The sequence below is a fragment of the Lethenteron reissneri genome, chromosome 58 (genome assembly GCF_015708825.2).
Source record: "Lethenteron reissneri isolate LAM-NWPU_2019-01 chromosome 58, ASM1570882v1, whole genome shotgun sequence".
Classification (NCBI taxonomy): Eukaryota; Metazoa; Chordata; class Hyperoartia; order Petromyzontiformes; family Petromyzontidae; genus Lethenteron; species Lethenteron reissneri.
This window is the reverse complement of record NC_083836.1, coordinates 2,436,852-2,463,169: the sequence shown is the minus strand read 5'-3', so window position 1 is coordinate 2,463,169 and position 26,318 is coordinate 2,436,852. Positions and strand designations below refer to the sequence as shown.

At 52.3% G+C, this 26,318-nt stretch overlaps 2 protein-coding genes across 3 annotated transcripts; one reads left to right on the top strand and one right to left on the bottom strand.

Annotated features, from left to right (window-relative positions):
• The first annotated feature begins 3,505 nt into the window (after nt 1-3,505).
• Nucleotides 3,506-14,758, top strand: LOC133357515 (uncharacterized). Of its 2 annotated transcripts, none has more exons than XM_061575482.1 (4): nt 3,506-3,838; nt 10,236-10,706; nt 12,637-12,767; nt 13,440-14,758. In XM_061575482.1, the coding sequence occupies exons 2-4, from the start codon at nt 10,268-10,270 to the stop codon at nt 13,674-13,676; spliced, it is 807 nt and encodes a 268-aa protein (XP_061431466.1). In that variant the 5' UTR covers nt 3,506-3,838; nt 10,236-10,267; the 3' UTR covers nt 13,677-14,758. The 2 variants fall into 2 exon arrangements, with proteins under 2 accessions (XP_061431466.1, XP_061431465.1); XM_061575481.1 differs by having other exon boundaries at nt 10,233-10,706.
• Nucleotides 14,759-16,437: 1,679 nt separating this feature from the next.
• Nucleotides 16,438-26,110, bottom strand: LOC133357438 (divergent protein kinase domain 2A-like; the record flags this gene model as incomplete). The annotated part of the gene is made up of 4 exons (XM_061575388.1): nt 16,438-20,401; nt 21,344-21,506; nt 22,476-22,616; nt 25,880-26,110. Coding segments are annotated over 4 exons (924 nt in total), but the record flags the coding sequence as incomplete, so codon positions are not given.
• Nucleotides 26,111-26,318: the final 208 nt, after the last annotated feature.

Here is a 26,318-nt window from a genome sequence, read left to right as displayed (position 1 = left end):
AAATACAATAATATTACTTTTATTAACTTTTAATTTTATTTTTTACCTACGTGGCTTTACCGAAAGAACCTAACAGTATGAATCCTTGCAGTCACGAAAGCTTCAAATCGAGAAGTAGTAAAGCTAGTTTATCATATATTCATCCTGTTGTTGTGATGATTAAAAAAAACCATATTCAGCATACGGCGCATTGAGATCCTTGGATGACATGCGACTTATACATATAAATTATTATGATCATTATCGCAGAAGCAGCAGCCAGATCATCAGTTTATCCTCGTAGCGAAAGTAGCTACCTGTGTAGTAGCTACGGGCCCCGCGCTAAATGCTTTCCAGCTATCAACTCCGGCTCAGTGATTCTGCACTTGCTCTATTACTATAGTACTATACCGCCTTAAACTTTTATGAACGACTGGGTGTTTTAGGTTAGCGATTTGTCGTATTATCTGGCTGTATAGCAAATGAAAAATACAATTACTTTACTATGCGAGTAAACATTTATGTTATAATATTTAAGTGGTTTATGTATTTATTTAGTGCCCCTTTCTAACATCATGCTACAGGCCCCGTACTAGCTTCATCCGGCACTGCTACCACCACCATCATCATCATCAGCCAGGTACAACACCGTAATTATCTTGTTGGTTCTTTCGGTAAAGTCACGTAGAAGGGAAATAATACAATTATGAAAATAAAACATAATAAAATAATTCTCACGACGTTTCGGCCACAACGCGAGCAGCCGAAACGTCGTGAGAATTATTTTATTATGTTTTATTTATTTTATTATTTTATTATTTCCCTTCTACGTGACTTTACCGAAAGAACCAAGAAGATGAATCCCTGCAGTCACGAAAGCTTTAAATCGAAATTTAATTATTTAATTTTTATTTTTATTATTTTATTATTTCCCTTCTACGTGACTTTACCGAAAGAACCAAGAAGATGAATCCCTGCAGTCACGAAAGCTTTAAATCGAAATGTAATTATTTTATTATTTTAATTTTTAGTATTTCCCTTCTACGTGACTTTACCGAAAGAACCAAGAAGATGAATCCCTGCAGTCACGAAAGCTTTAAATCGAAATTTAATTATTTAATGTTTTATTTTTATTATTTTATTATTTCCCTTCTACGTGACTTTACCGAAAGAACCAAGAAGATGAATCCCTGCAGTCACGAAAGCTTTAAATCGAAATGTAATTATTTTATTATTTTATTTTTTATTATTTCCCTTCTACGTGACTTTACCGAAAGAACCAAGAAGATGAATCCCTGCAGTCACGAAAGCTTTAAATCGAAATTTAACCGTAATTATCATCAACATCCACCAATCGTTGATCGCTATGGTCGTGAGTCATTATCGATCCGTTGCTGGATGGAGGCCTCCCTTCGAACGTCGTCGCTCACGCAACTTGACGACCCGGATGACATCACAACTCGGATTACATCACAACTCAGAGGTTACACATCGCACTGGGCTACTCATTTGAGGCCGAGTCGACCTAGGGAAGGTCAAAGGCAGGCTCGGATATTCGCCACTGCTGCTGCTGCTGTTGTTGTTGGTCGGAGGCGTTAATCGAACTCGGATCGCGGTTTCCGCTCCCGCAGAGTCGCACAGGAACACGTGGGCGCACATGGGCACGTGGGCGCACATGGACATCGTCCACCATAAACCACATCCACGGCACAGACGACGGCAGTAAGATGCCGAGGCCTGAGTAGAATGTGGAACGACGCAAAGCCCCGATCCACAAATACGAAGAAGGAAATTTCGATTTAAAGCTTTCGTGACTGCAGGGATTCATCTTCTTGGTTCTTTCGGTAAAGTCACGTAGAAGGGAAGTAATAAAATAATAAAAATAAAACATAATAAAATAATTATCATGACGTTTCGGCCACAACACAAGTAGCCGTCCTCAGGTGAAACCAGGTCTGTCGAGGCGACAGCGTCTGAATGGAATACGAAGAAGGAGACATCACATTAATGATGATGATGGTGATACACGACTGCGCTTTCTCCTGACGCAGTCGTGTTGTTCTGCATCTACATCAGCAGCATCCATTCCATCTGGTCCAACACCAATGGAGACTAGGATCTAAGAAAAGCTGTCTCGGGTGTGGACCAATCAACTTCAAGGACAGTGCATATCATTATCAGAGTTGTTTCTTTTTGTTTGCATTTTGACTGCTTGTGTTGTGATTATTGCAAACATGATGCCTTGTATAAAGGTGTCAGTTTTTGTACCAGTTGGAAGGGTAAAAACCTATTACTAAACGAGATATTTTTATTTTATTGTTACCAGGCAAGGCCCACTTAACTACGTAGCTCTTTCTCACAAGCGGCCTGGCCACAATGGTAGTTCAGTGATCAAGGAAATGTATCGCAGAAAAATTAACCCGTAAAAACAAAGTTTTTCACTATAAATCCTTTATATGCGTGTTCAATGGGCCACAACCCAGCCCACATTGGTCTTTGAAACGGGCGGCTAGAGTCCTCTCGTCCTCTGGCTTGAGATGACTGCCACCTATGGGTCAGGTGATTGCCTGCCACCTATGGGTCAGGTGATTGCCTGCCACCATTAAGCAATAGGTAATTAAATATTAAAAAAAAAATGTTCCTAAAAAGTGTAAAATTTTGGAAAAAAAAATTTCACGAAAATAAATTGTCACGCACAACGAGTCTGTGTGCAAAATGTCAGCTCGATTGGATCACGGGAAGTGGGTTAAAAAACTACCGAAAGATTTGCATGGTCGTAAGCGCGCAAGCAAGCAGGTGAACTTAATATAAAGGATTTAAAAATACTCTAAACGCGTGTTTCTAAATGTGGAAGGAAAGATCGGAGCATGGGGAGAGAGACACGCAAACTACAAATCTACAGCAGGCGTCGGGTTCGGGACCGAACCCACGACCTCCTGTACACCAGGCGAGGTAGTTAACATCTCCTAGCCACCGTGATGATGATGAAGAGAGAGAGACACGCAAACTCCAAATATACAGCAGCAGGCGTCAGGGTCGGGATCGAACCCACGACCTCCTGCATACCAGGCGAGTTAGTTAACATCTCACCACAGAGAGAGACGCAGACTCCAAATATACAGCAGCAGGCGTCAGGGTCGGGATCGAACCCACGACCTCCTGCATACCAGGCGAGGTAGTTAACATCTCGCAACCGCGAGAAGTGACTGGCAAGCGCACAAAGGCCAGACGTGGGTGCACCACTCAACATCGTCACCCTTCAACGCGGTTGCGACATCGCCGGTGGTGTTGGCACAGACTCGAGAGAGGCACCGATTTCGTCCACGACATTTCACTCGCGTCCACAGCGGTGGTTTGCAACACGCGTGGAAGTTCCCACGTTTGCGTGGGGACGATGTTGCTGCTGCTGCTGCTGATGGCGCTTGCGTGGGAGGTGCTTGGGGGAGGAGTTCTCGCGGAGAATCCAGAGACCTCTTTAAAAGGAGGTGGAGTGACTGACGCTCCGTTATTCGCTCGGAGAATTGTTTTTTTTTATAGATTTACCAACCACCACAAACCAACCACAATTACCAACAACCACCACCACCAACCAACCACAATTACCAACAACCACCACCAACAACAACCACCAACAATTTCGATTTAAAGCTTTCGTGACTGCAGGGATTCATCTTCTTGGTTCTTTCGGTAAAGTCACGTAGAAGGGAAATAATAAAATAATAAAAATAAAACATAATAAAATAATTCTCACGACGTTTCGGCCACAACGCAAGCAGCCGTCCTCAGGTGAAGACCAGGTCTGTCGGGGAGACAGCAACATCACCGTCGCCCAAGCGACATTCAAGCCAACACCGCCCCGGTAGGACACAATTGTTTTCTGATGATGATGACGTGTTTATAGGCGTGCGCTTGACAATCTTGTAATGCGGGTACGATCTTTAACGCGAGACAATTTGGTGCAACTTTGGGCGCTACGGTGGCGAGATTTTAACGACCTCGCCAGCTACACGCGTGGGGAGAGGGGTCGTGGATTCGAATCCCCAACCTGACGATGCCTGCTGTATATTCGGAGTCTGCGTGTGTCTCTCTCCCCGTGGTCGCGTGGATTTTTCTCCCGGTCGTTCGGTTTGAACCCTCCGCATTGAGAGTGTTTGGCTGATATAAATGTCCACGTGGTGATGATGATGATGAGCCGTCTTGGTTGAGCTATAATTTGTGGCCGGGTTGCTTCTGAAAAAGAGTTACATAGTTCAGCGAGCCTTACCGCGATTTATATATTTATATGGGTAAACTTTGTGCTATGCGTACACTTAGTGATGTGTATGCATTGTAACATGGGTACACTTAGTGATGTGTATGCATTGTAACATGGGTACATTTCGATTTAAAGCTTCGTGACTGCAGGGATTCATCTTCTTGGTTCTTTCGGTAAAGTCACGTAGAAGGGAAATAATAAAATAAGAAAAACAAAATATGTTTATTATTTTATTTTTAAAAAAATTCTTATTTTATTATTTCCCTTCTACGTGACTTTACCGAAAGAACCAAGAAGATGAACATGGGTACACTTTGTGACATGGGTACACTTTGTGACATGGGTACACTTTGTGACATGGGTACACTTTGTGACATGGGTACACATTGTGACATGGGTACACTTTGTGACATGGGTACACTTTGTGACATGGCCACACTTTGTGACATGGGTACACTTTGTAACATGGGTACACTTTGTGACATGGGTACACTTTGTAACATAGGCACACTTTGTGACATGGGTACACTTTGTAACATGGACACACTTTGTGACATGGGTACACTTTGTGACATGGGCACACATTGTAACATGGGTACACTTTGTGACATGGGTACACTTTGTAACATGGGTACACTTTGTGACATGGGTACACTTTGTAACATGGGTACACTTTGTAACATGGGCACACTTTGTGACATGGGTACACTTTGTAACATGGGTACACATTGTGACATGGGTACACTTTGTGACATGGGTACACTTTGTGACATGGGTACACTTTGTGACATGGGTACACTTTGTAACATGGGTACACTTTGTAACATGGGCACACTTTGTAACATGGGCACACTTTGTGACATGGGTACACTTTGTGACATGGGTACACTTTGTGACATGGGTACACTTTGTGACATGGGTACACTTTGTGACATGGGTACACTTTGTAACATGGGTACACTTTGTAACATGGGTACACTTTGTGACATGGGTACACTTTGTGACATGGGTACACTTTGTAACATGGGTACACTTTGTGACATGGGTACACATTGTAACATGGGTACACTTTGTGACATGGGTACACTTTGTGACATGGGTACACTTTGTAACATGGTACACTTTGTGACATGATCATCATTAACCATGATCAATCCACCGCTGCATGAAGGCGTCTGTCCCCAACTCGTGTCGGCCGGTGGGAGTAGTTTGACCAGGGGCGGTTTCTTCATTAGGGCGATTGGGCGGCGCACCACCAATGTCATTCAACCACAGAGTTTCGCAAGCCGTTACTGTGCCTCTGGATATAGTCCAATCAGCGTCATGCTACGTTCTGTGGAGTACCGCCTCTTTTTGGGCGATTTCACTCCGGCTGAGAATCGCCCAGAGTGTTCCCATAGACTTACATTCAAAGATGTTTTTTTTCGAACGGCGGGCGCTGCAATGCATTCTCTATGGCTTCCGGGAGAGCTCGCACTAACGTGCTTACGTCATCATACGTAAGCACGTTTCATCCAACAATATTATTTGTCGCCACCTACTGGAATCTTTAATAAAATAAACTGAGTGGATTGTAATAATAGTGAGTATAGAAACAAACAAGATGTATTGTAAGAGTCACTTTATTTTGCATTAATATTAAAGAAGTGAAGTTGCCTTTACATGCTTAAGCTGTTAATTTATCCATTGCATGGGTGGACCTTATCCTTATCAATCATCCAGACATTTGCCCCCCCTGAGAGATTTTGCAGGAGCCGCCACTGAGTTTGACCATACTTCACCACGCTGGTCAGTGTGGCTGTGTGAAGAGCGAGGCCATCAGGACCTGTTCTGACACGTGTGTGAACATCAGCACTGGGAAGACAAAGGCGGTTGTACGTGGGTGCCGCACTTCGTAGGTGCTCGCTGAGAGCACTTGACCCAACAGCCTGCTAAGGCTTCACGGGGGATCTCTGTCTTTGTTGTGTTCTCTCTCTCTCCGCCTCTCCTTCACCGTATGCCCTTGTGCAGTGACGTAGATGGGCCGCACTTACCGGCAGTCGTAGACGGGGCCCATCTCAGAGGTCGCAACCGGGTACCCGATACCCGTACCCTACCCGATACCCGGCTACCCGTACCCGGCCGGGTACAGGTACCCGTTTGCGACCCTGGTGCGGCCGGGTACGGGTACGGGTAGGCCGTGAGTCACTGGTGAGTCACCGTTTGTCACTCATTTCCCAACGTCTTGTCTCTTCTCACAATTCAAGTTCCAAGAATCAACCCACCCGCGCCTGCAACATGGCTTCATCCCAGAGGTCGCAATCAGGTACCCGATACCCGTACCCTACCTGATACCAGGCCGGGCACGGGTAGGGTATGGGTACGGCCGGGTACGGGTACCCGTTTGCGACCCTGCTGCGGCCGAGTACGGGTAAGGAATCAAAACCCGTTTGCGACCTCTGGCCCATCTGCAGGGGCGGTACCTTGTACCACCAGGGGAGGGGCTGCAGTACCAGCCCAAGAGGTGGGGGGGGGGCTACTGGGGGCTCATGATCCCAGACAGCAAAGCCCCTCGGCGCTACCAACGGGGGGGGGGGGGGGGGGGGGGGGCTACGGGGGATCTAGGACCCCAAGCTGCACCCACCCCTCGATGGGCAAGGGGCATAGACGGGCACCTCCCCAGCCGATCGGGACCCCAGTCTGATGGTGCATTGTCTTTGAGTTGTGCGCCTTTTGGCGTCATCTGGTCCAACACCATGTGAGACTAGGCTCTAAGGAAAGCTGTCTCGGGTGTGGACCAATCAACTTCAAGGATAGTGCATACATTATCAGAGTTGTGTTTCTTGTTTGCATTATGACTGCAGGTATTGTGGTCAATGCAAACATGACTCCTTGTAAAAAAAGGTGTCAGTTTTGTTGCCAGATAAAAGGGTAAAAAAACAATTATCATATTTTTTCTTCTGGCAAATGAGGTTCCAATGGTGTAAATGCTTAACCCGAGCTCTCATACTCTGATGGTGCATTGTCTTTGTGTTGTGCGCCTTTTGGCGTCATCTGGTCCAACACCATGTGAGACTAGGCTCTAAGGAAAGCTGTCTCGGGTGTGGACCAATCAACTTCAAGGACAGTGCATACATTTTCTTGGTTCTTTCGGTAAAGTCACGTAGAATGGAAATAATAAAATTCTGTTTATATTTTAATTATTTTCATTCTACGTGACTTTACCGAAAGAACCAAGAACATGAATCACTGCAGTCACGAAAGCTTTAAAAAGTGCACACATTATCAGAGTTATGTTTTTTGTTTGCATTATGACTGCAGGTATTGTGGTCAATGCAAACATGACTCCTTGTAAAAAAGGTGTCAGTTTTGTTGCCAGATAGAAGGGTAAAACACCAATTATCACCCCAGTTAAAGACCGAAGACCACAAGACCAGCTAGGTAGCACCCTGAGACCCCCAGCCCCGCTGTCCTTACCAGGGCCGGGACTCTGTGCGGCTCAGTGGTGAGACCCTGGGAACCTCTGGCCCGACGTCCTTGTGTAATAAAGCTCGTTGAGGCGACTTCTGGAATCTGTCTTTTATTCAACTTGTATTACAGCTTTCCTTCACACTGCTGACAGGCAGCGTGAGAGGGACAGATAGAGAGAGAGAGACGCACTGCCACGTGGCAACCCGGAGCCCCGCTCCCGCGTGGCCCTCTTCCTCCGTTCGTTCCCGTTCTGACCACGTGTCGTTCGTCTCCACCCCTATTTAATACCCGGGTCACGTGGTACATTTCCGCCAATCCTCGTTAGCCTCCATGGAATATTCCAGGCTCCCTCGTAAGCTCCCGGGACCACGCCCTTGAATCCTCTCCCCATTGGCTGTGGCCAAAGCCAGCAGAACCAATCCTTACAGCTGTCACCTTTCCATTACGTCAGGGCCATGCCCCTAGGCTTCCCCCCATTGGCTGTAAACCAGGACCGGCAGAGCCAATCACCATGTCGAGTTGTGATACGTCAGTGAGCCGGATATATCCTCACATTACACTTGTAAGGGCCGGTCAGCGGTCGGAACTCGCACCCTGGCACGGGCGAGCTAGAATAGCCTCCCCCTAGGCACCCATAGCCTTAGGAGCCCGAGTGTCGTCCTGTGTAAGGGCACGTTAGCCCTGAGGCAGTACCTCCCCAGAGAGCGGTGTAGGAGGACGGTAACCCCGAGTGTTCTGGGACTGTAGTGCCGAGCAAGGTGGTTTAATAATAAAGATTGTTGACTTTGTAGTGTTGTAAAGGACGGACTTCTAAACTTCTTTATGGCACACTGTTTATTGTCTTAATACACAGTCCCTAACACACACAAAGGGGTATACGGTCTCCTTACCCGTTACCCTGAGGAGGTACACCCTCCGGACCTTGCACAGCTCCACACTCACGCTTAGCTCCTATTCTAAGGAGGTACAGCCTCCGGACTTGCTGTCTATCTAATCTCCCCGCTATCCTAGCGTCCTCCGGCTTGGACCTAGGGAAGGCACACTGACCCGCCGCTGGCCCGGCGGGTCCCCGACCTCTGGTCGCTCAGGACCTTCGCCCTCGCAAGGGCGGGAAGGCTGGGAGCCAGGGTCCTCCCCATCCAGGACCTAATCTCCCCCGACCACTGGTGACACTGAGCCCTAGCCCTGACAAGGGCTGGAGGGCTTGGTGCAGGGTCCTAGATGTCTTCGGCCGACTTGGGTCTTCGTGTAGCAGAACTCACCAAGAGCTCTCAGCGCTCTGGCTTTTATACCTGTTCGTGGCCGGGTTGTCCAATCCCCAGCCACCTTGTGGAACTCCCCCGATTGGTCCTTCCCAATCTGGCGTTTGGATCCCACCTCACCCCATTTGACCCTGACCGTTTGATCAAGCGGGAAAACGTTGTTTACGATCCGCTCTCTCACAGCTTGCGAACAGCGAGTCGTTATCACCACTACACCTTCAAGTACAGTCTCCGACATCTCCTGAATCCACAACACTACACTTGCATAGACAGACAGGCAGGTAACCATAGAAACAGGCAGGTAGTCATAGAGACAGGCAGGTAACCATAGCGACAGGCAGGTAGCCATGGAGACAGACAGGTAACGATAGAGACAGACAGGTAACCATAGCGACAGACAGGTAGCCATAGAGACAGACAGGTAACCATAGAGACAGGTAGCCATAGAGACAGGCAGGTAGCCATGGAGACAGGCAGGTAGCCATGGAGACAGGCAGGTAACCATAGAGACAGACAGGTAACCATAGCGACAGGCAGGTAGCCATGGAGACAGGCAGGTAGGGTGGTAGTTTGGTAGGCAGGCAGCCTCACTGATGGACACACAGGCAAGCCAGACGGGAAGATAGACAAACAGGTCGACTGGTAGATGGCCATGCAAGTCGGTATATAGACAAACAGGGAGACATTCACACGCAGGCCGCTAGACAAAACAAAAATCACCCGTATAGCCCTCACAGACGGTTGGGGCAAGTGTTATTATTAGGCAGTATCACAGATGAAGGCCGGCATGGCACACGAGGGGGGATGGGTGGCCAGCACAATGGCTCGGCAGCTGCACAGCACACACACAGTACACACACAGCACACACACACAGTACACACACACACACCTCTCACACACACAGCACACAGCTCACACACACACAGCTCACACTCACAGCCCTTATCACATACACAGCTCACACACAGCCCCTATCACACAGCTCACACACACACAGCCCCCAGCACACAGCCCTTACACACACACAGCTTACACACACACACAGCTTACACACACACACAGCTTATACACACACAGCTTATACACACACACACAGCTTACACACACACACAGCTTACAAGCTCAACAGCAGGATACGCATGGGCCTGCCCGGGCCGGTGACTCACCTCCACCTCTACCCCCCCCACCACCACCTCTACCCCCCCCATCACCCACCCCCATCATCCCCCACCCCCACCCCTACCCCACCTCTACCACCCCACCCCCACTCCCCACGCAAAACCAGCAGGCGTGGAGAACGAGGAGGAGGAGGGAACTGAGATGATAAAGACGACCCGTGCCAGGCGAGGAGGGTGGTCACTACCGTCGGACCTCAGCCACCGACCCCAGCATCCTCATCCTGCTGCCACCACTCCACCACCACCACCACAGCTGCTGCTCCTGCTGCTGCTGCTACTCCTGCTGCATCTTCCCCTGCTCCTTGCGTCTCCTGCGAAGAGTAGTCCCGGCAGAGAGTGGAGGAGAGCCCAGATCATGGACGTCAAAGCAGACGGGCGCGTGGGGAAGTCGACCCCAGCGGTGGGGTACACGGAGGAACAGATGGATGAGCAGCAGCAGCAGCAGCAGCAGGCGACGCGTCTCAAGGTGGCGTCACGGGAGGTCGTGGCGCTGGTGAACGAGGAGCAGGGCTGGGTGCTGGCAGCACGCGGAGCCGCTCTGGAGGCGAGGAAGTGCCACCCAGACGGTCCTCAGCCTCCCGGTGAGATGGGGGAGGGTGATGGAGGGGGTGGTGGAGGTTGATAGTGATGGAGGTTGATAGTGATGGAGGTTGGTAGTGGTGATGGTGGTGGTGATGTAGGTTGATAGTGATGGAGGTTGGTAGTGGTGATGTTGGTGGTGATGGAGGTTGATAGTGATGGGTGGTGGTGGTGAAGGTTGGTAGTGGTGATAGTGGTGGAGGTTGATAGCGGTGATGGTGGTGGAATGGAGGAGGCAGTGGTGGTGGAGGTTTTGGGCGGAGATCTACTGGACAACGGTGAAAAATATCTTTATAGCTTATCGGATTCCTCCAGTAGTTATGATTGAGAAGTCTTGACGTACGTGCTGTTGTAATGTTTTGTACGTACCAAAAAATAATCATTGGTGGGTGGGGGTGGGGGGAATTGTTGATACTAATCTGAAACAACACATGCATGAGGGCGACGTTTCGGGCAATGGCCCTTCTATTCCACGTATGTGTTGACCATTCTAAGGCGCATGTCGAGTTGATGTGCGCTGCGTGCAAATCCACAGGCGAGGCGGCGGAGTGTCACGGGGAGTCGTGGCTCCAAGTTTGAGCACGATCTACGGCGAACACACAAGTCCGCCCTCCCCTCCCCCAGCGCAATACTTGGCGCTCCGATCGTGTCTCTCACTCGTTTGTTGTTGTTACGTTCCGACCTCGTGCTCCCCCCCCCCCCCTACTGCACGTGTGTGTGAAAGAGCTTCATAGCTCATCGGATTCCTCCACCATGTTCTCATTAGCCCTCTCCACCGCGTCTCCCTTCCTCCCATTCCACGTCTCCCACCTCCTCCCACGTCTCCCTCCACCCCCTCCTCCCACGTCTCCCTCCACCCCCTCCTCCCTCCACCCCCTCCTCCCACGTCTCGCTCCACCCCCTCCTCCCACGTCTCCCTCCACCCCCTCCTCCCACGTCTCCCTCCACCCCCTCCTCCCTCCACCCCCTCCTCCCACGTCTCGCTCCACCCCCTCCTCCCACGTCTCCCTCCACCCCCTCATCCAACGTCTCCCTCCACCCCCTCCTCCCTCCACCCCCTCCTCCCACGTCTCGCTCCACCCCCTCCTCCCACGTCTCCCTCCACCCCCTCCTCCCACGTCTCCCTCCACCCCCTCCTCCCTCCACCCCCTCCTCCCACGTCTCCCTCCACCCCCTCCTCCCACGTCTCCCTCCACCCCCTCCTCCCACGTCTCCCTCCACCCCCTCCACCCCCTCCTCCCACGTCTCCCTCCACCCCCTCCACCCCCTCCTCCCACGTCTCCCTCCACCCCCTCCTCCCACGTCTCCCTCCACCCCCTCCTTCCACGTCTCCCTCCACCCCCCTCCTCCCACGTCTCCCTCCACCCCCTCCTCCCACGTCTCCCTCCACCCCCTCCTCCCACGTCTCCCTCCACCCCCTCCTCCCTCCACCCCCTCCTCCCACGTCTCGCTCCACCCCCTCCTCCCACGTCTCCCTCCACCCCCTCATCCAACGTCTCCCTCCACCCCCTCCTCCCTCCACCCCCTCCTCCCACGTCTCGCTCCACCCCCTCCTCCCACGTCTCCCTCCACCCCCTCCTCCCACGTCTCCCTCCACCCCCTCCTCCCTCCACCCCCTCCTCCCACGTCTCCCTCCACCCCCTCCTCCCACGTCTCCCTCCACCCCCTCCTCCCACGTCTCCCTCCACCCCCTCCTCCCACGTCTCCCTCCACCCCCTCCACCCCCTCCTCCCACGTCTCCCTCCACCCCCTCCACCCCCTCCTCCCACGTCTCCCTCCACCCCCTCCTCCCACGTCTCCCTCCACCCCCTCCTTCCACGTCTCCCTCCACCCCCTCCTCCCACGTCTCCCTCCACCCCCTCCTCCCACGTCTCCCTCCACCCCCTCCTCCCACGTCTCCCTCCACCCCCTCTCCTCCCGTGTCTCCCACAGGCTCCATGGCCACGTTGTACCGCTACAAGAGCTCGAACCCGACCGATGGGTGCGACTTCGTGTCCCTGGGCTTCGGGCAGAAGATGCTGTGCGTGGGACCGCCTGCAGAGCACCCCACCGTCACACTCAAGGTGCGTTGGGTGGAGACACGTGGAGGGGGGTGGTGGAAACCCCCGGACGGGGGGAGGGGGAACCCCCAGAGGGGGGGGGGGGGGAACCCCCGGAAGGGAAATCCCGGAGGGGGAACCCGGAGGGGAGGGGGGGGCACCCCCCCCCCCCCCCGTGGGTATGCTGTCCGAGTGGACTTGTGTGACTGTAAATGTTTTTTTTTACATTCTAACAATATATCGTGTTCCGGCTCGTTCGCGCGTTTTGGTGAGTCCGAGCCAAGCGTGAATTGAGAACCCGGCCGTCGCTGGGGTGGGGTGGCGTTGCCTCTCCTGGCTAAACAAGCACAACAAATTTCGATTTAAAGCTTTCGTGACTGCAGGGATTCATCTTCTTGGTTCTTTCGGTAAAGTGAGAATTATTTTATTATGTTTTATTTTTATTATTTTATTACTTCCCTTCTTCGTGACTTTACCGAAAGAACCAAGAAGAAGCACAACAACAGTCGGGGAAACAACTTGAGCTGGCCTCGGCCATGCTCTGTGAGATTACCTTCAGCTGAGCCGATCTGGAGCCGAGTCACAGCTGAACCACTGGGTGCACGTTTTGTGGAGGATCCGAGCGAGAGCGCCTCAAGCCCTGAGCTGCCACTTCACACACTGTGACCCTCCCCCCCCCCCCCCCCCCCCCCCCAGGAGCGTGAGAGCCCCGAGACGGTGAGCTCGCTGGACAAGGAGTCGTGGCGCTGCGTGTTCCTGCGGCGTGGCAGGAGGCACGGCACGGAGCTGGAGAGCGCCGCCTTCCGCGGGAGTTTCCTCAGCGTCCCCAACTACGGGGCCGTGGGCCTGCAACCCCGCGTCGCCGGCTCCGTCGCCGTCGAATCCGACTCGAACCCCTGCCTCTTCAACTTCGTCGCGGCCGTGCGACGGTGACGACCACGATCGGTCGTGGACGGCGCCGTCTCTTCGCGTGTTCCTCCGCCAAGACGGCGACGACGGCTCCCTGTTCCTCTGGTCGGCAGCAATTTGTTTTCTCCCCGAGGTTTCGTCGGCATCGCGGAGAAAACCCCGAGGAAGGGTCACGACCGGGGAAAATCCTCGCCGCGAGCCCACGGAAAGCGGAGATCGGAGAGCTACCTCTGGCCCCCGTGCTCGGGTTGAGCGGGGGCAGCCCGCACCTCTCACACCTCGGCCTACCGCGGGAGAGTCATTGGGTGTCGGTGTCGACTGCAGGCGTTTTTGTTTTTACTTGCGACGTCCGCCCGATGCTCGTGGTCGTGATCACGCTTCGTAAAAAAAAAAATGCTCGGATACGAAACGAAGCTTTCGTGTAAAGTTGCGTCGCTCTTAGGGACACGCCGTGGTGGCAAGGCATCATCTTCCTCGCCTGGTATGCAGGAGGTCGTGGGTTTGATCCCGACCCTGACGCCTGCTGCTGTATATTTGCAGTCTGCGTCTCTCTCATCATCATCATCACTGTGGTTCGGAGATGTTATTTCCCTTGCCTGGTGTACAGGAGGTCGTGGGTTCGATCCCGATCCCGACGCCTGCTGTATATTTGGAGTTTGCGTCTCTCTCATCATCATCGTGGTGGCTAGATGTCAACTACCTCGCCTGGTCTACAGGAGGTCGTGGATTCGACCCTGACGCCTGTTGTATATTTGGAGTTTGCGTCTCTCTCTCTCATCATCATCATCACGGTGGCTAGGAGATGTCAACTACCTCGCCTGGTGTACAGGAGGTCATGGGTTCGATCCCGTACCCGACGCCTGCTGTATATTTGGAGTTTGCGTGTCTCTCTCTCTCTCCGTGGTCGTGTGTATTTTTCTCCTGGTCCTCCGGTTTTTCCCTCCACATTTCGAATCGACGTCACGCGTTTAGAGTATTTGGGCGCTATAAATGTTCACGTGACATGAGCCACTTCGTTGAGTTGTCATTTGTGGCCACGTTGCTTCTGAAAAAAGAGCTGCATAAGCTCAGTGGACCTTACCTGGGAAAATTAAAAATAAAAATAGGTTACCTATGCACATACCCATCGAGCCACATGCATGCCTACCCACCTAAACACCTACCCACCTAAACACCTATCCATGTACCTTTACCTACCCATGTACCTTTACCTGGTAAAGTAAAACATAGTTTTGGGTAACACCTGACACGCTCACCAAAGCACTGCCCAACACCTGTGGAAGCCAGAAATACTCTGTTTTTTTTCGGTAAAGTCACGTAGGTAAAAAAAGAAAATAAATAAAAATCACGACGTTTCGGAGGCAACACAAGCTTCCGTCTTCAGGTGGAACCGTCACAGCAAAATTGCTATATCAAGTTTTTTTTACCGACGTGACTTTACCGAAAAAACCAAAGAGTATGGACCCTTGCAGTCACGGAAACTTCAAATCTAGAATTTCAGCCACAAATAATTATTTGAAAATATACTGGCCCACTTTCCTGCCCTCGTCCGCATAGCCGTGGGGCTTCCGTACCGCTAGCAGGCCCGAAGATAAAAACAAAAGGATGGCGTTGTGATTTCAACCGGCGTCGTCAATGCATATTGTTGACCGGAACAAGGGCTGGTTCATCTTCTTGGTTCTTTCGGTAAAGTCATGTAGAAGGAAAATAATAAAAATATGTTTTATTTTTATTTTATTAAAAATGTTTTCTTTTTCGATTTAAAGCTTTCGTGACTGCAGGGATTCATCTTCTTGGTTCTTTCGGTAAAGTCACGTAGAAGGGAAGTAATAAAATAATAAAAATAAAATATATTAAAATATATTATATTATTATGTTTTATTTTTATTATTTTATTACTTCCCTTCTACGTGACTTTACCGAAAGAACCAAGAAGATGTTTTATTTTTGTTATTTTATTATTTCCCTTCTACGTGACTTTACCGAAAAAACCAAGAAGATAAAGTCACGTAGAAGGGAAATAATAAAAATATGTTTTATTTTTATTATTTCCCTTCTACGTGACTTTACCGAAAGAACCAAGAAGATGAATCCCTGCAGTCACGAAAGCTTTAAATCGAAAGGGCTGGTTTGTCTAACAGGGCGCGCGATGTAATCCACAAGCGAGTGCGGTTGTTTTCAATTTCCTTCTCTCCCCGTGTCCAAAGCGCGGTCGTGCGTTGCCCGACACCACAGTCGCACCCCTTTGTGGAATGTCCACGATGAAAATAAAATATTTGCGTGAAGCGCACCAGCACTCCCGCGACATCTCTTCCGTGTCGTTTTGTATCGGCGATTTCGGTGTCCCGCGCGTGTCGTCGCCTTGGGTCACTCGTCCGACACACGGTTTTGTTGACGGAGATGCAAGGGGCCGTCTGGAACGCTCTTCTGATATTAGGAAGCCGATAGAGCTATGCACTTTTAAATCTGGATTGAAATCTCATTTATTTAGAACTGATCTTTGTATTTCGTTTCTTGTCCTTCACCCACACCTCTGATTAGCACAGTTGGTGACGTACGGTGGTACGGAATACGTTCCACATACATGCATACAATTTCACAACCGCCACCACTTAATTTCATCACAACTAATGCCATCACTTTGAAATCCACCACAAGGCAATGCCACCGCTGCCACCAAACACTACTGCGAATGTGGCAACCACCACCACCCATCACCGCTGTCATTTTAATCACCAGCACCACCAAAATCTCCACAAACCACCGCCCATCACCACCCTCGACCTGGTTGCGTACGTAATCCTTTATTTATAGAAAAGGAGCGTTATCCATCTGAGCCGTTCTGTGTTGGTGGGAGTGAAAACAATTGGCCACAGCTGCTGACCGGTCGAAAAACAAAAACCCAGTCATGGAAACAAACGGCGTTATTGCTACGGGGAACACAGCTCTCGTTTGGAATGATTGCATTTCACAAGGTACAGTACCGTCACTTTACCCGCAGTAAAGTGTCATCCTCTTTTTAAAAACTCGCTCGCACCATCACCCCCCGACCCCGGCACCTCCGCCACCATCTTTTCCGCGTGAACAAAAAAACGCAAATAAAGTAAGAGCAAATCATTCGATTCCTCATCGTTCCGATCACATCAACCGTCACCAGCCCTCCTGCGCAGGAGCGAAATGAACAAACACAATCATCCGTACGGATTGCAAAACATCTCTTAAGGTAAAGATCAGGAGGAAGGAATAAGTGAGAGCCTCGGTGATACAAATAATTTTGAGATCAAGGGAGAGAGGCGAGCTGGATTGGACACGTGGTTTTTTTCCTCGTGCAATTCGAGGCGATCTGAGGCAGACTCACTCGGAGACTGACAGACACACAGACTGGTGTAGAGACCCACAGACTTGCACACTCAGACTGATACACACACAGTGACGCACACACTCGCAGAGACCTACACTCAGACCGTGTGATCCATAGATGCTGTGGGTGCAGTATCGGCACAGCGGTGAGCGCACTCCAAAACGAACCCAGACACCCAAGTTAGATTCCCCCGTCACCGATAAATATCAGTCTTGGGCCTCCCTCTCTTCACCAACCCGCATTGCCCATCGTGGTGAAGTATGGTCAAATAAAACTCATGACACACAAAGCATGGAGGGGAGGCCTTCACTCAGTAGTGGATCGACAAAGCTCTTCAAATCATTATTTTTCCAACGGAGGAGGGAGGATGAAGAGGGGAGGGGGGGTGGGAGGGAGAGCGTCAGACCGTGGAGGAGTTACGAGAACAGTGGACGTGACTAGAGAAGAGGCACAGAGTAGAAACCTCCTGGAGGGACACAGGAAATCTCAGCAGCCTAACACCCGGAGTGATGTTGATTACTGGGGTCCCCCCCCCCCCCATCATCCCTCACAGACACCCCCCCCGCCCCCCGACCCCCGCCCTCCGAGGCCCCCTATTCAACTCACCATAGGCACAACGATGACGAAGAACACCCAGGTTAGATACCCGAAACGAAAACCAGAACCGAACGTTGTAAACCGTTTGCTGCTGCTGCCGCTGCTGCTGCTTTCACAGCGACATTTCTCCGCAGCGTCGTGCCCCGCTACACGCCGTCCCGTTCGCCGCGGCGACGCGTCCGACGTTTCGCGCTGCGCCAAACAGCGGGGCAGAAGATTCGTGGCACGAATGCGAAAACCAACCCAAGCTCGACTCCTCTCCTGCTGACGAGACGTCGGATCTCAAAGCCGCTCAAGACGCACTCCCAGGGAGGAAGGCCGCCAGGCTGATGGGATGTGTAAAAGAAAAAATGTGTATGTGGAGGGGCAGATATGGGAAGGATATGGACGATTGGTCTTTTCACAGTCAGCCGAAACAATCTCCATTCGCCCCAAACGGGATGCGACAAAGTGGTGGGTTTCTGCCCTCTAACGGCTACGCCCGGGATCGCAAACTTTTGAGAGTTCATCTTCTTGGTTCTTTCGGTAAAGTCACGTAGAATGGAAATAATAAAGTAATAAAAATAAAACATAATAAAATAATATGTTTTATTTTTATTACTTTATTATTTCCCTTCTACGTGACTTTACCAAAAGAACCAAGAAGATGAATCCCTGCAGTCACGAAAGCTTTAAATCGAAATTTTGAGAGTTCGTTTCGTTGAAACGAGAAGATAACTCAAGTGGATGGGGGGGGGCCGCACCCCACAGGGGGCAATCTCATTGGCGACAGCGATGCAATCGTTCAGGGCAGCAGGGTGGCGGTGCAGTGGTCACGCTCGCGCCTCACAGGGAATAGCTGGGGTTCAACTCCCTGCCTGGGACTCTATTTTTGTGTGCAGTGTGTATGTCGCCTCCCTGTTCTGGAGTGTGTGTGTGTGCAGTGTGTATGTACTCCCCCTGTTCTACAGAGTGTGTGTGTGTTCAGTGTGTGTGTGTGTTTAGTGTGTGTGTGTGTGTTCAGTGTGTGTGTGTGTTCAGTTTGTATGTACTCCCCCTGTTCTACAGAGTGTGTGTGTGTTCAGTGTGTATGTGTATGTTCAGTGTGTGTGTGTGTTCAGTTTGTATGTACTCCCCCTGTTCTACAGAGTGTGTGTGTGTTCAGTGTGTGTGTGTGTTCAGTGTGTGTGTGTGTTCAGTTTGTATGTACTCCCCCTGTTCTACAGAGTACGTGTGTGTGTTCAGTGTGTGTGTGTGTTCAGTTTATATGTACTCCCCCTGTTCTACAGTGTGTGTGTGTTCAGTGTGTGTGTGTGTTCAGTGTGTGTGTGTTCAGTTTGTATGTACTCCCCCTGTTCTACAGAGTGTGTGTGTGTGTTCAGTGTGTATGTACTCACCCTGTTCTAGTGAGAGTGAGTGTGTGTTCAGTTTGTATGTACTCCCCCTGTCCTAGAGAGTGTGTGTGTGTTCAGTATGTGTGTGTGTTCAGTGTGTGTGTGTTCAGTTTGTATGTACTCCCCCTGTCCTAGAGAGTGTGTGTGTGTTCAGTATGTGTGTGTGTTCAGTGTGTGTGTGTGTTCAGTTTGTATGTACTCCCCCTGTCCTAGAGAGTGTGTGTTCAGTTTGTTCAAATTTTGCCCGATTCGAAAAAAAAATCGCACCACAAAATCACTCGCTTGGGATCACCAAACGTCGCCAAACTACCGTGAGACCACCGGGCAGTCGGTGCGACGAGAGCGATAGCGCGAACAAACACCACGCGTACAGTGCCCAATTGGTCACTGCTAACACTGCCCCGAGCGTGCGTTAGACGACAGCGAGGAGGAAGTGAGGCGAGTTCGGAAGCTTGCGGAAACTTAGCGGAATACAGTTTAGAAAAACAACTAAAAATCTTCAAGTACCATATTTCACCGCACCTGGGGGGCCACGTCTTCTGGCCCCGGTAGCTCAGCGGCGGAGCGAGCGGAAGTCCCCGAGTTCGAATCCTGGTTGGCGGGGTGGGGGGAGGGGGGGTGGCTTGCTTGTCCCGGCCCATCATCTCTCCGAAACGCGGTCGAGAAAATGAAGCACCACTTCGCAGGAGACGTCAATGGCGGTCGTCCTACGGGTAGACTCGCTCGCCCCCCCCCCCCCCGTCCTCCACCTGCCACGAGAATGTGGAATGTCTCCGGCGGCTGGCTCTGCAGGGCTGTAAACAGATGAGCGCCGGCCTCAACGATGCTCATCGGAGCAGGGGGGGTAGCGGAGAGTAAAAAAACCGTCGTCGCTCCGACCCAACCCTCACCGCGTGCGCTACCGCCACGTCCGGCAAACGCCGTCCAGCATCGGCACTCACGGTGGCGGCGAGCGGCCAGGTCGCGGGTCAGGCCGCACCGACCTCCCCCCCCCTGCCGCCCCCCCCGTTCCCCCCCCCAAGTCAGCCGCTACCTCTCAGTGCCGCCACTGACATCCACAATCCCCGCCGCCGCCGCCAGCTTGCTGTAGTTGGCGTTGAGATCGGCGAGCCATCTTCGCAACTCTCCGGCTGCCGCGGCCCGCCCGCCGGGCCTCTTGGGCCGCACGCATTCGGCCAGCAGGGCCTCTAGGCGGCCCGCCAGGGGCCGCGGGGCCCCCCCGAGCAGAGCCGCCCCGCCCCGGGTGCCCCCGGCCCACAGCGGAGCCAGGAGGTTGCGGCACACGGCGTAGTGGTTGTGGTCGTGAGAGAGGCGCGAGCAGAGGTGCTTGCGCGACGGGGAGAGGGCGAGGCAGTCGTAGGAGTCGCGGCAATCCTGGTGCGCTGTCTCGTATGGGGAGTCAAACTGGGCCGGGCGCTCTGTGAGGGATGGGGGGAGGCGGTGAGGGGGTGGCGGTGTCGCGTGGATAATAAAGTACATGGTCAGCGTGACCACGTCACGGCGCTGCAGAGCCGAGTTCGTTTCCGGCAGATGTTCGAGATCCATCCTTGAGTCCGAGCCAGTTTTGCAACAGCAGGCTTAACTGGACGCGGGAAGGCATTTCTCACTGCAGGGCTATTGTAGTTCACTAGGATCTTGTGAACTACAATATCTAGAATTAACACAAGGATCTTGTGAACTACAATATCTAGAATTAACACAAGGAGCTTGTGAACTACAATATCTGGAATTAACACAAGGATCTTGTGAACTACAATATCTAGAATTAACACAAGGATCTTGTGAACTACAAATATCTAGAATTAACACAAGGATCTTGTGAACTACAATATCTAGAATTCACACAAGGATGTTGTGAACTACAATATCTAGAATTAACACAAGGATCTTGTGAACTACAATATCTAGAATTAACACAAGGATCTTGTGAACTACAATATCTAGAATTAACACAAGGATCTTGTCCGTAGATCTTGTCTGACCCGTCGTTATTACCGTTGGACAAATCCGAAAAAATCTGCGACGTGCGTCTAATTGTCTATGAACAGTTCCCAGATTTCGATTTAAAGCTTTCGTGACTGCAGGGATTCATCTTCTTGGTTCTTTCCGTAAAGTCACGTATGTTTTATTTTTATTATTTTATTATTTCCATTCTACGTGACTGTACCAAAAGAACCAAGAAGATGAGTTCCCAGATTTCGCATGTAATTTGGGATCAAAAGCACCGCGCCCGGACACCTTTGTCTCGCCAGTGGCAATGTTTACACACACACGTAGACACACGCGCGCCAGACACACGCAAGGGAGTTCCACGTCGTGGTTTTGCTGCAAGCGAATCGCCAGCGACGTCACGGCCGTACCCTGGCGGATGTGGCGCTTGTCCGACACCAGGACTCGCGAGGCCTCGGTGAGGATGAGCCGCCCGTCGCGTGTGCCCACGCCGAAGCTCTCGGCTCGCACGTCCAGCAGGTAGAGGCCAAAGTCCAGGTCGTTGTTGCTCAGCTGCTCCGCCAGCTCCAGGGCCTGCGGGAGGTGGTGGCGGACGGGGCAATGGTGGCGGAGGTGGTTACGGTGGTGATGGTTATGATGGTGGTGATGGTTAGGATGATAGTGGCGGTGGTTATGACGGTGATTATGAATATGATGGTGGTGGAGTTGATTGATGGCAGTGGTGATGGTTATGATGGTGGTGGTGATAGCTGTGATGGTGGTGGCGATGATTGACGGTGGTGGTGGTGATGATGATGGTTGTGGAGATGGTTATGATGGTGGTGGTGATAGCTGTGATGGTGGTGGAGATGATTGACGGTGATGATGATGATGGTTGTGGAGATGGTTATGATGGTGGTTTCGGTGGTGATGGTTATGATGGTGGCGATGATTGACGGTGGTGGTGATGATGATGGCGGTGGTGATGGTTATGATGGTGGTGGTGATAGCTGTGACGGTGGTGGTGATGATTGACGGTGGTGGTAGTGGTGATGATGATTGTGGTGATGGTTATGATGGTGGTGGTGATAGCTGTGATGGTGACGGCGATGATTGACGGTGGTGGTGGTGATGATGCTGGTTGTGGAGATGGTTGTGATGGTGGTGGTGATAGCTGTGATGGTGGTGGAGATGATTGACGGTGGTGGTGGTGGTGGTGGTGATGATGATGGTTGCGGAGATGGTTGTGATGGTGGTTTCGGTGGTGATGGTTATGATGGTGGTGGTGATAGCTGTGACGGTGGTGGCGATGATTGACGGTGGTGGTGGTGATGATGCTGGTTGTGGAGATGGTTATGATGGTGGTTTCGGTGGTGATGGTTATGATGGTGGCGATGATTGACGGTGGTGGTGGTGGTGATGATGATGGCGGAGGTGATGGTTATGATGGTGGTGGTGATAGCTGTGATGGTGGTGGCGATGATTGACGGTGGTGGTAGTGGTGATGATGATGGTTGTGGAGATGGTTGTGATGGTGGTTTTGGTGGTGCGTGCGTGACGCGCCTGCCAGGCGAGGTCGACACGTTTCTCCCAGGGCGAGCTCAGGAGGTCGGAGAGCGGAGGCCCCACGTAGCTCTCGGCCACAATCCGCCCACACGCACCCAGGTACTTGGCCAGAGGCCAGCCCTCATCCGGAGGGAAGCTCTAGCACACGCACACACGCACGCCACAGTCTCTGTGTGAGTCTACGGGTCTCTGTGTGAGTCTGTGGGTGTCTGTGTGAGTCTGTGAGTCTCTGTGTGAGTCTGTGGGTCTCTGTGTGAGTCTGTGGGTCTCTGCGTGAGTCTGTGGGTCTCTGTGTGAGTCGGTGGGTCTCTGTGTGAGTTTGTGGGTCTATGTGTGAGTCTATGGGTCTCCGTGTGAGTCTATGGGTCTCTGTGTGAGTCTGTGGATCTCTGTGTGAGTCTATGGGTCTCTGTGCGAGTCTGTGGCTCTCCGTGTGAGTCTATGGGTCTCTGTAGGAGTCTGTGGGTCTCTGTGCGAGTCTGTAGCTCTCCGTGTGAGTCTGTGGGTCTCTGCATACATCTATGGGTCTCTACGTAAGTCACTTGTGACCTGGCTGAAACCATCAACTTTCCGCACTTGCGAAGCCGGTTTAATTGCTGTGGTCGTGCAGCTGAAACCCAGATGGGAGGCCAGGATTCTCAGCGGTGTCCTTTCGCGAGTTCTTTTTATGTTTTTGTATTTTAAGGAACAGGCGATGAGGCATGCGGCTGGAGATCGCGACATCAGCACGCGGCCGCTCGGGTCAAAGGTCGTGAGGTCGCTAAGAATGAAACCCCCACCACGCCACCCGGCTATTGTTGCACGGAATGTCTGGCTGGTTGGTTAGGGGTCTGCTTAGGGCTTTGGTTAGTGTTCTGGTTAGAGGTCTGGTTAGAGGTCTGGTTAAGGGGCTGGTTAGGGGTCTGGTTAGGGGTCTGTTTATGGTTCTGGTTAGGGCTAGCATGAAGCTGGCTCGTGAGCACAACCTCCCAACCCCCTTCCCCTCCCGTCATTCACCCCCCAATTGCAATTCATTATCTTGCCAATAGATGCCAAAGTGGCCGAGCGTTCGAATGCTCGGCAGTTGTTGGGAGTGGCTCGTGGGTCGAATCTGGCAGGCCGTCCTGGTTAGTGCTGCGGGTGGGTGTGTTAACCACGGTGGCTAAGAGATGTTAACTACCTCGCTGGTATACAGGAGGTTGTGGGTTCGATCCCGACCCTGACGCCTGCTGCTGTATATTTGGAGTTTGCGTCTCTCTCTCATCATCATCACGGTGGCTAGGAGATGTTAACAACATCGCCTGGTATGCAGGAGGTTGTGGGTTCGATTCCGACCCTAACGCCTGCTGTATATTTGGAGTTTACGTGTCTCTCTCTCATCATCATCACGGTGGCTAGGAGATGTTAACTACCTCGCCTGGTATGCAGGAGGTTGTGGGTTCGATTCCGACCCTGACGCCTGCTGTATATTTGGAGTTTACGTGTCGCTCTCTCATCATCATCACGGTGGCTAGGAGATGTTAACTACCTCGCCTGGTATGCAGGAGGTTGTGGGTTCGATTCCGACCCTGACACCTGCTGTATATTTGGAGTTTACGTGTCTCTCTCTCATCATCATCACGGTGGCTAGGAGATGTTAACTACCTCGCCAGGTATACAGGAGGTTGTGGGTTCGATCCCGACCCTGATGCCTGCTGCTGTATATTTGGAGTTTGCATGTTCTCCCCGTGGTCGCGTGAATTTTTCTCCGGGTCTTCCGGTTTTTCCCTCCACATTTAGAAACGTGCGTTTAGAGCATTTGGCTACCGCTGTACATTTCCACGTGACAAGCCACTTTGGCGAGCTATCGTTTGTGGTCAGGTCGCTTCTGAAGAAGAAGTTACATAGCTCAGTGGGCCTTAACTGGTAGAATTAAAAATAATCGTAACAAATTTAAAAGTTTCGATACTACGACAACGCACCCCGCCTAATTCGCAGCGGAACAGCGGAGGGGGGGGGGGGGCAACGCTCGATCCCCGTGCTGATGGAAATTGCTGGGCTGGCAAGACCTCGACGCCCGCGGGTAGAGGGGGGGAGAGACTGACAGGCGCAATCCACCAACCCTCGCTGGCCTTCGCTGTGCCCACTGCGCTAAGGGCCAAGCGCGGCGCTACCCCCAGTGTCAATGTCACACCGCAGAAGCGCGCAGGGTAAATATAGGAACAATTGTCATCGAGCACCCGTGCGTGCATGCGTGGTGCCCGGTAGACAGGTTTTGCTCCGACGGCTCACGCTGCGAGCGCGTTCCACCCGAGACACAGGTCGTGACGGCGGTGCTGATGATGATGCTGCTGCTGCTGCACAGGGCTGCCCAAAGCTCACAAGTCAATTACCGCGAGCGCTTACTTAGCGACGCCGTGGCGGCACGGGTCAGAGACGGCGAGCGCTCGGCCTGCCTGCCTGCCGACCACCGAGATGTAACCCGCAACCCTAATCGCATATCCACCCCACGCACCATGCCCCTAAGCCCAAGTAATGAGCCACTTGCACTGACCCTACCTGTTACTTACTAGCCAAGAGCATTAGCCCCACCACGAAGCATAACCTTAGTTAACTAGCCACGAGTGCTAACACAAGCACCGACCCAAATTCATGAATGCAGAGTACACGAGGATAATAACAATACGCGCACGCACGCGCGCGCACACACAAAGCACGCACGCACACAATGGACGGGCATATGAGGCGGGGAGGAATGCAGAGCGAGTTATTTCCGTCGCGCGTGTGTCGCGTGTGTGTGCGTGTGAGTGCAGATGCACCGACAGAAGCACCGGGGAAACAAAGACAGGTTGAGATTGAGGACTCCTGCAATTCTCTCCTCTACTGCCTCCCAACTCCGTCCTCTCCCCCACATCCCTCTCCTGCCTCTCACTCTACTACCATCCCCACGCTCTCCTCTCTCAGCTCACTCTCCTACTCCCCTCCACACACTCTCCTACCACTCCCCTCTCATCTCACTCTACTCTGGTCTGCTCCACAGTCTATAGATTGCGTCTCTCTGGGTTTCTCTGCCCGTCTGTGACTGTCTCATTAACTCTGTCATCGTCTCCCCCTCCTCCTCCCCCTCCTCCTCCCCCTTCTCCTCTCCCTCCTCCTCCCCCTCCTCCTCCCCCTCCTCCTCCCCCTCCCCCTCCGTCCTCCCCCTCCTCCTCCCCCCCCTCCCCCTCCTTCCCCCCCTCCTCCTCCTCCTCCCCCTCCTCCCCCCCCTTCCTCCCCCTCCTTCCCTCCCTCCTTCTCCTCCTCCCCCCTCCACCTCCTCCTCCTCCCCCTCCTCCTCCCCCTCCTTCTCCCCCTCCCCCCCTCCTCCCCCTCTCCTCCCTACCCTCCCCCTCCTCCTCCTCCTCCTCCCCTCCGTCTCCCCTCCCTCCTCCGTCTCCCTCCACCTGCATGACGAGCGGCTCGGGGTTGAACGCGATGGTGAGGAGGAGGGTGATTTTCTCCGAGTCCTTGAGGTTCTTGAGCAGGAAGCTGCCCGAGTCGCGTGTTTCCGCGTAGCGCCGCACCACGCGGTCCAGCAGCCGCTGCGACGGGCAGTGCACCAGGTCGGACCAGCCCTCCACCACGGCCGGCGTCAGCAGCCGCGCCGGTGGCACGCCGGCCTTGGGGTCGCCTACACGGCCGCACCGCGTACGCACGGCGTGAGTCTATGGCTTTCTGCACAGATCTACTGGTCTCTGCGAGCCCGCGGGTCTCTGGCGAGTCTACGGGTTCCGTGCGAAACTACGGGCATTCTCGCGAGTCCGCGAGTAACGCGCCTTCACGATAACTCTCACGAAGGTCGACTCGCCGCGGAAATTCAAACTGCGCGGACGGCGAGGCTTG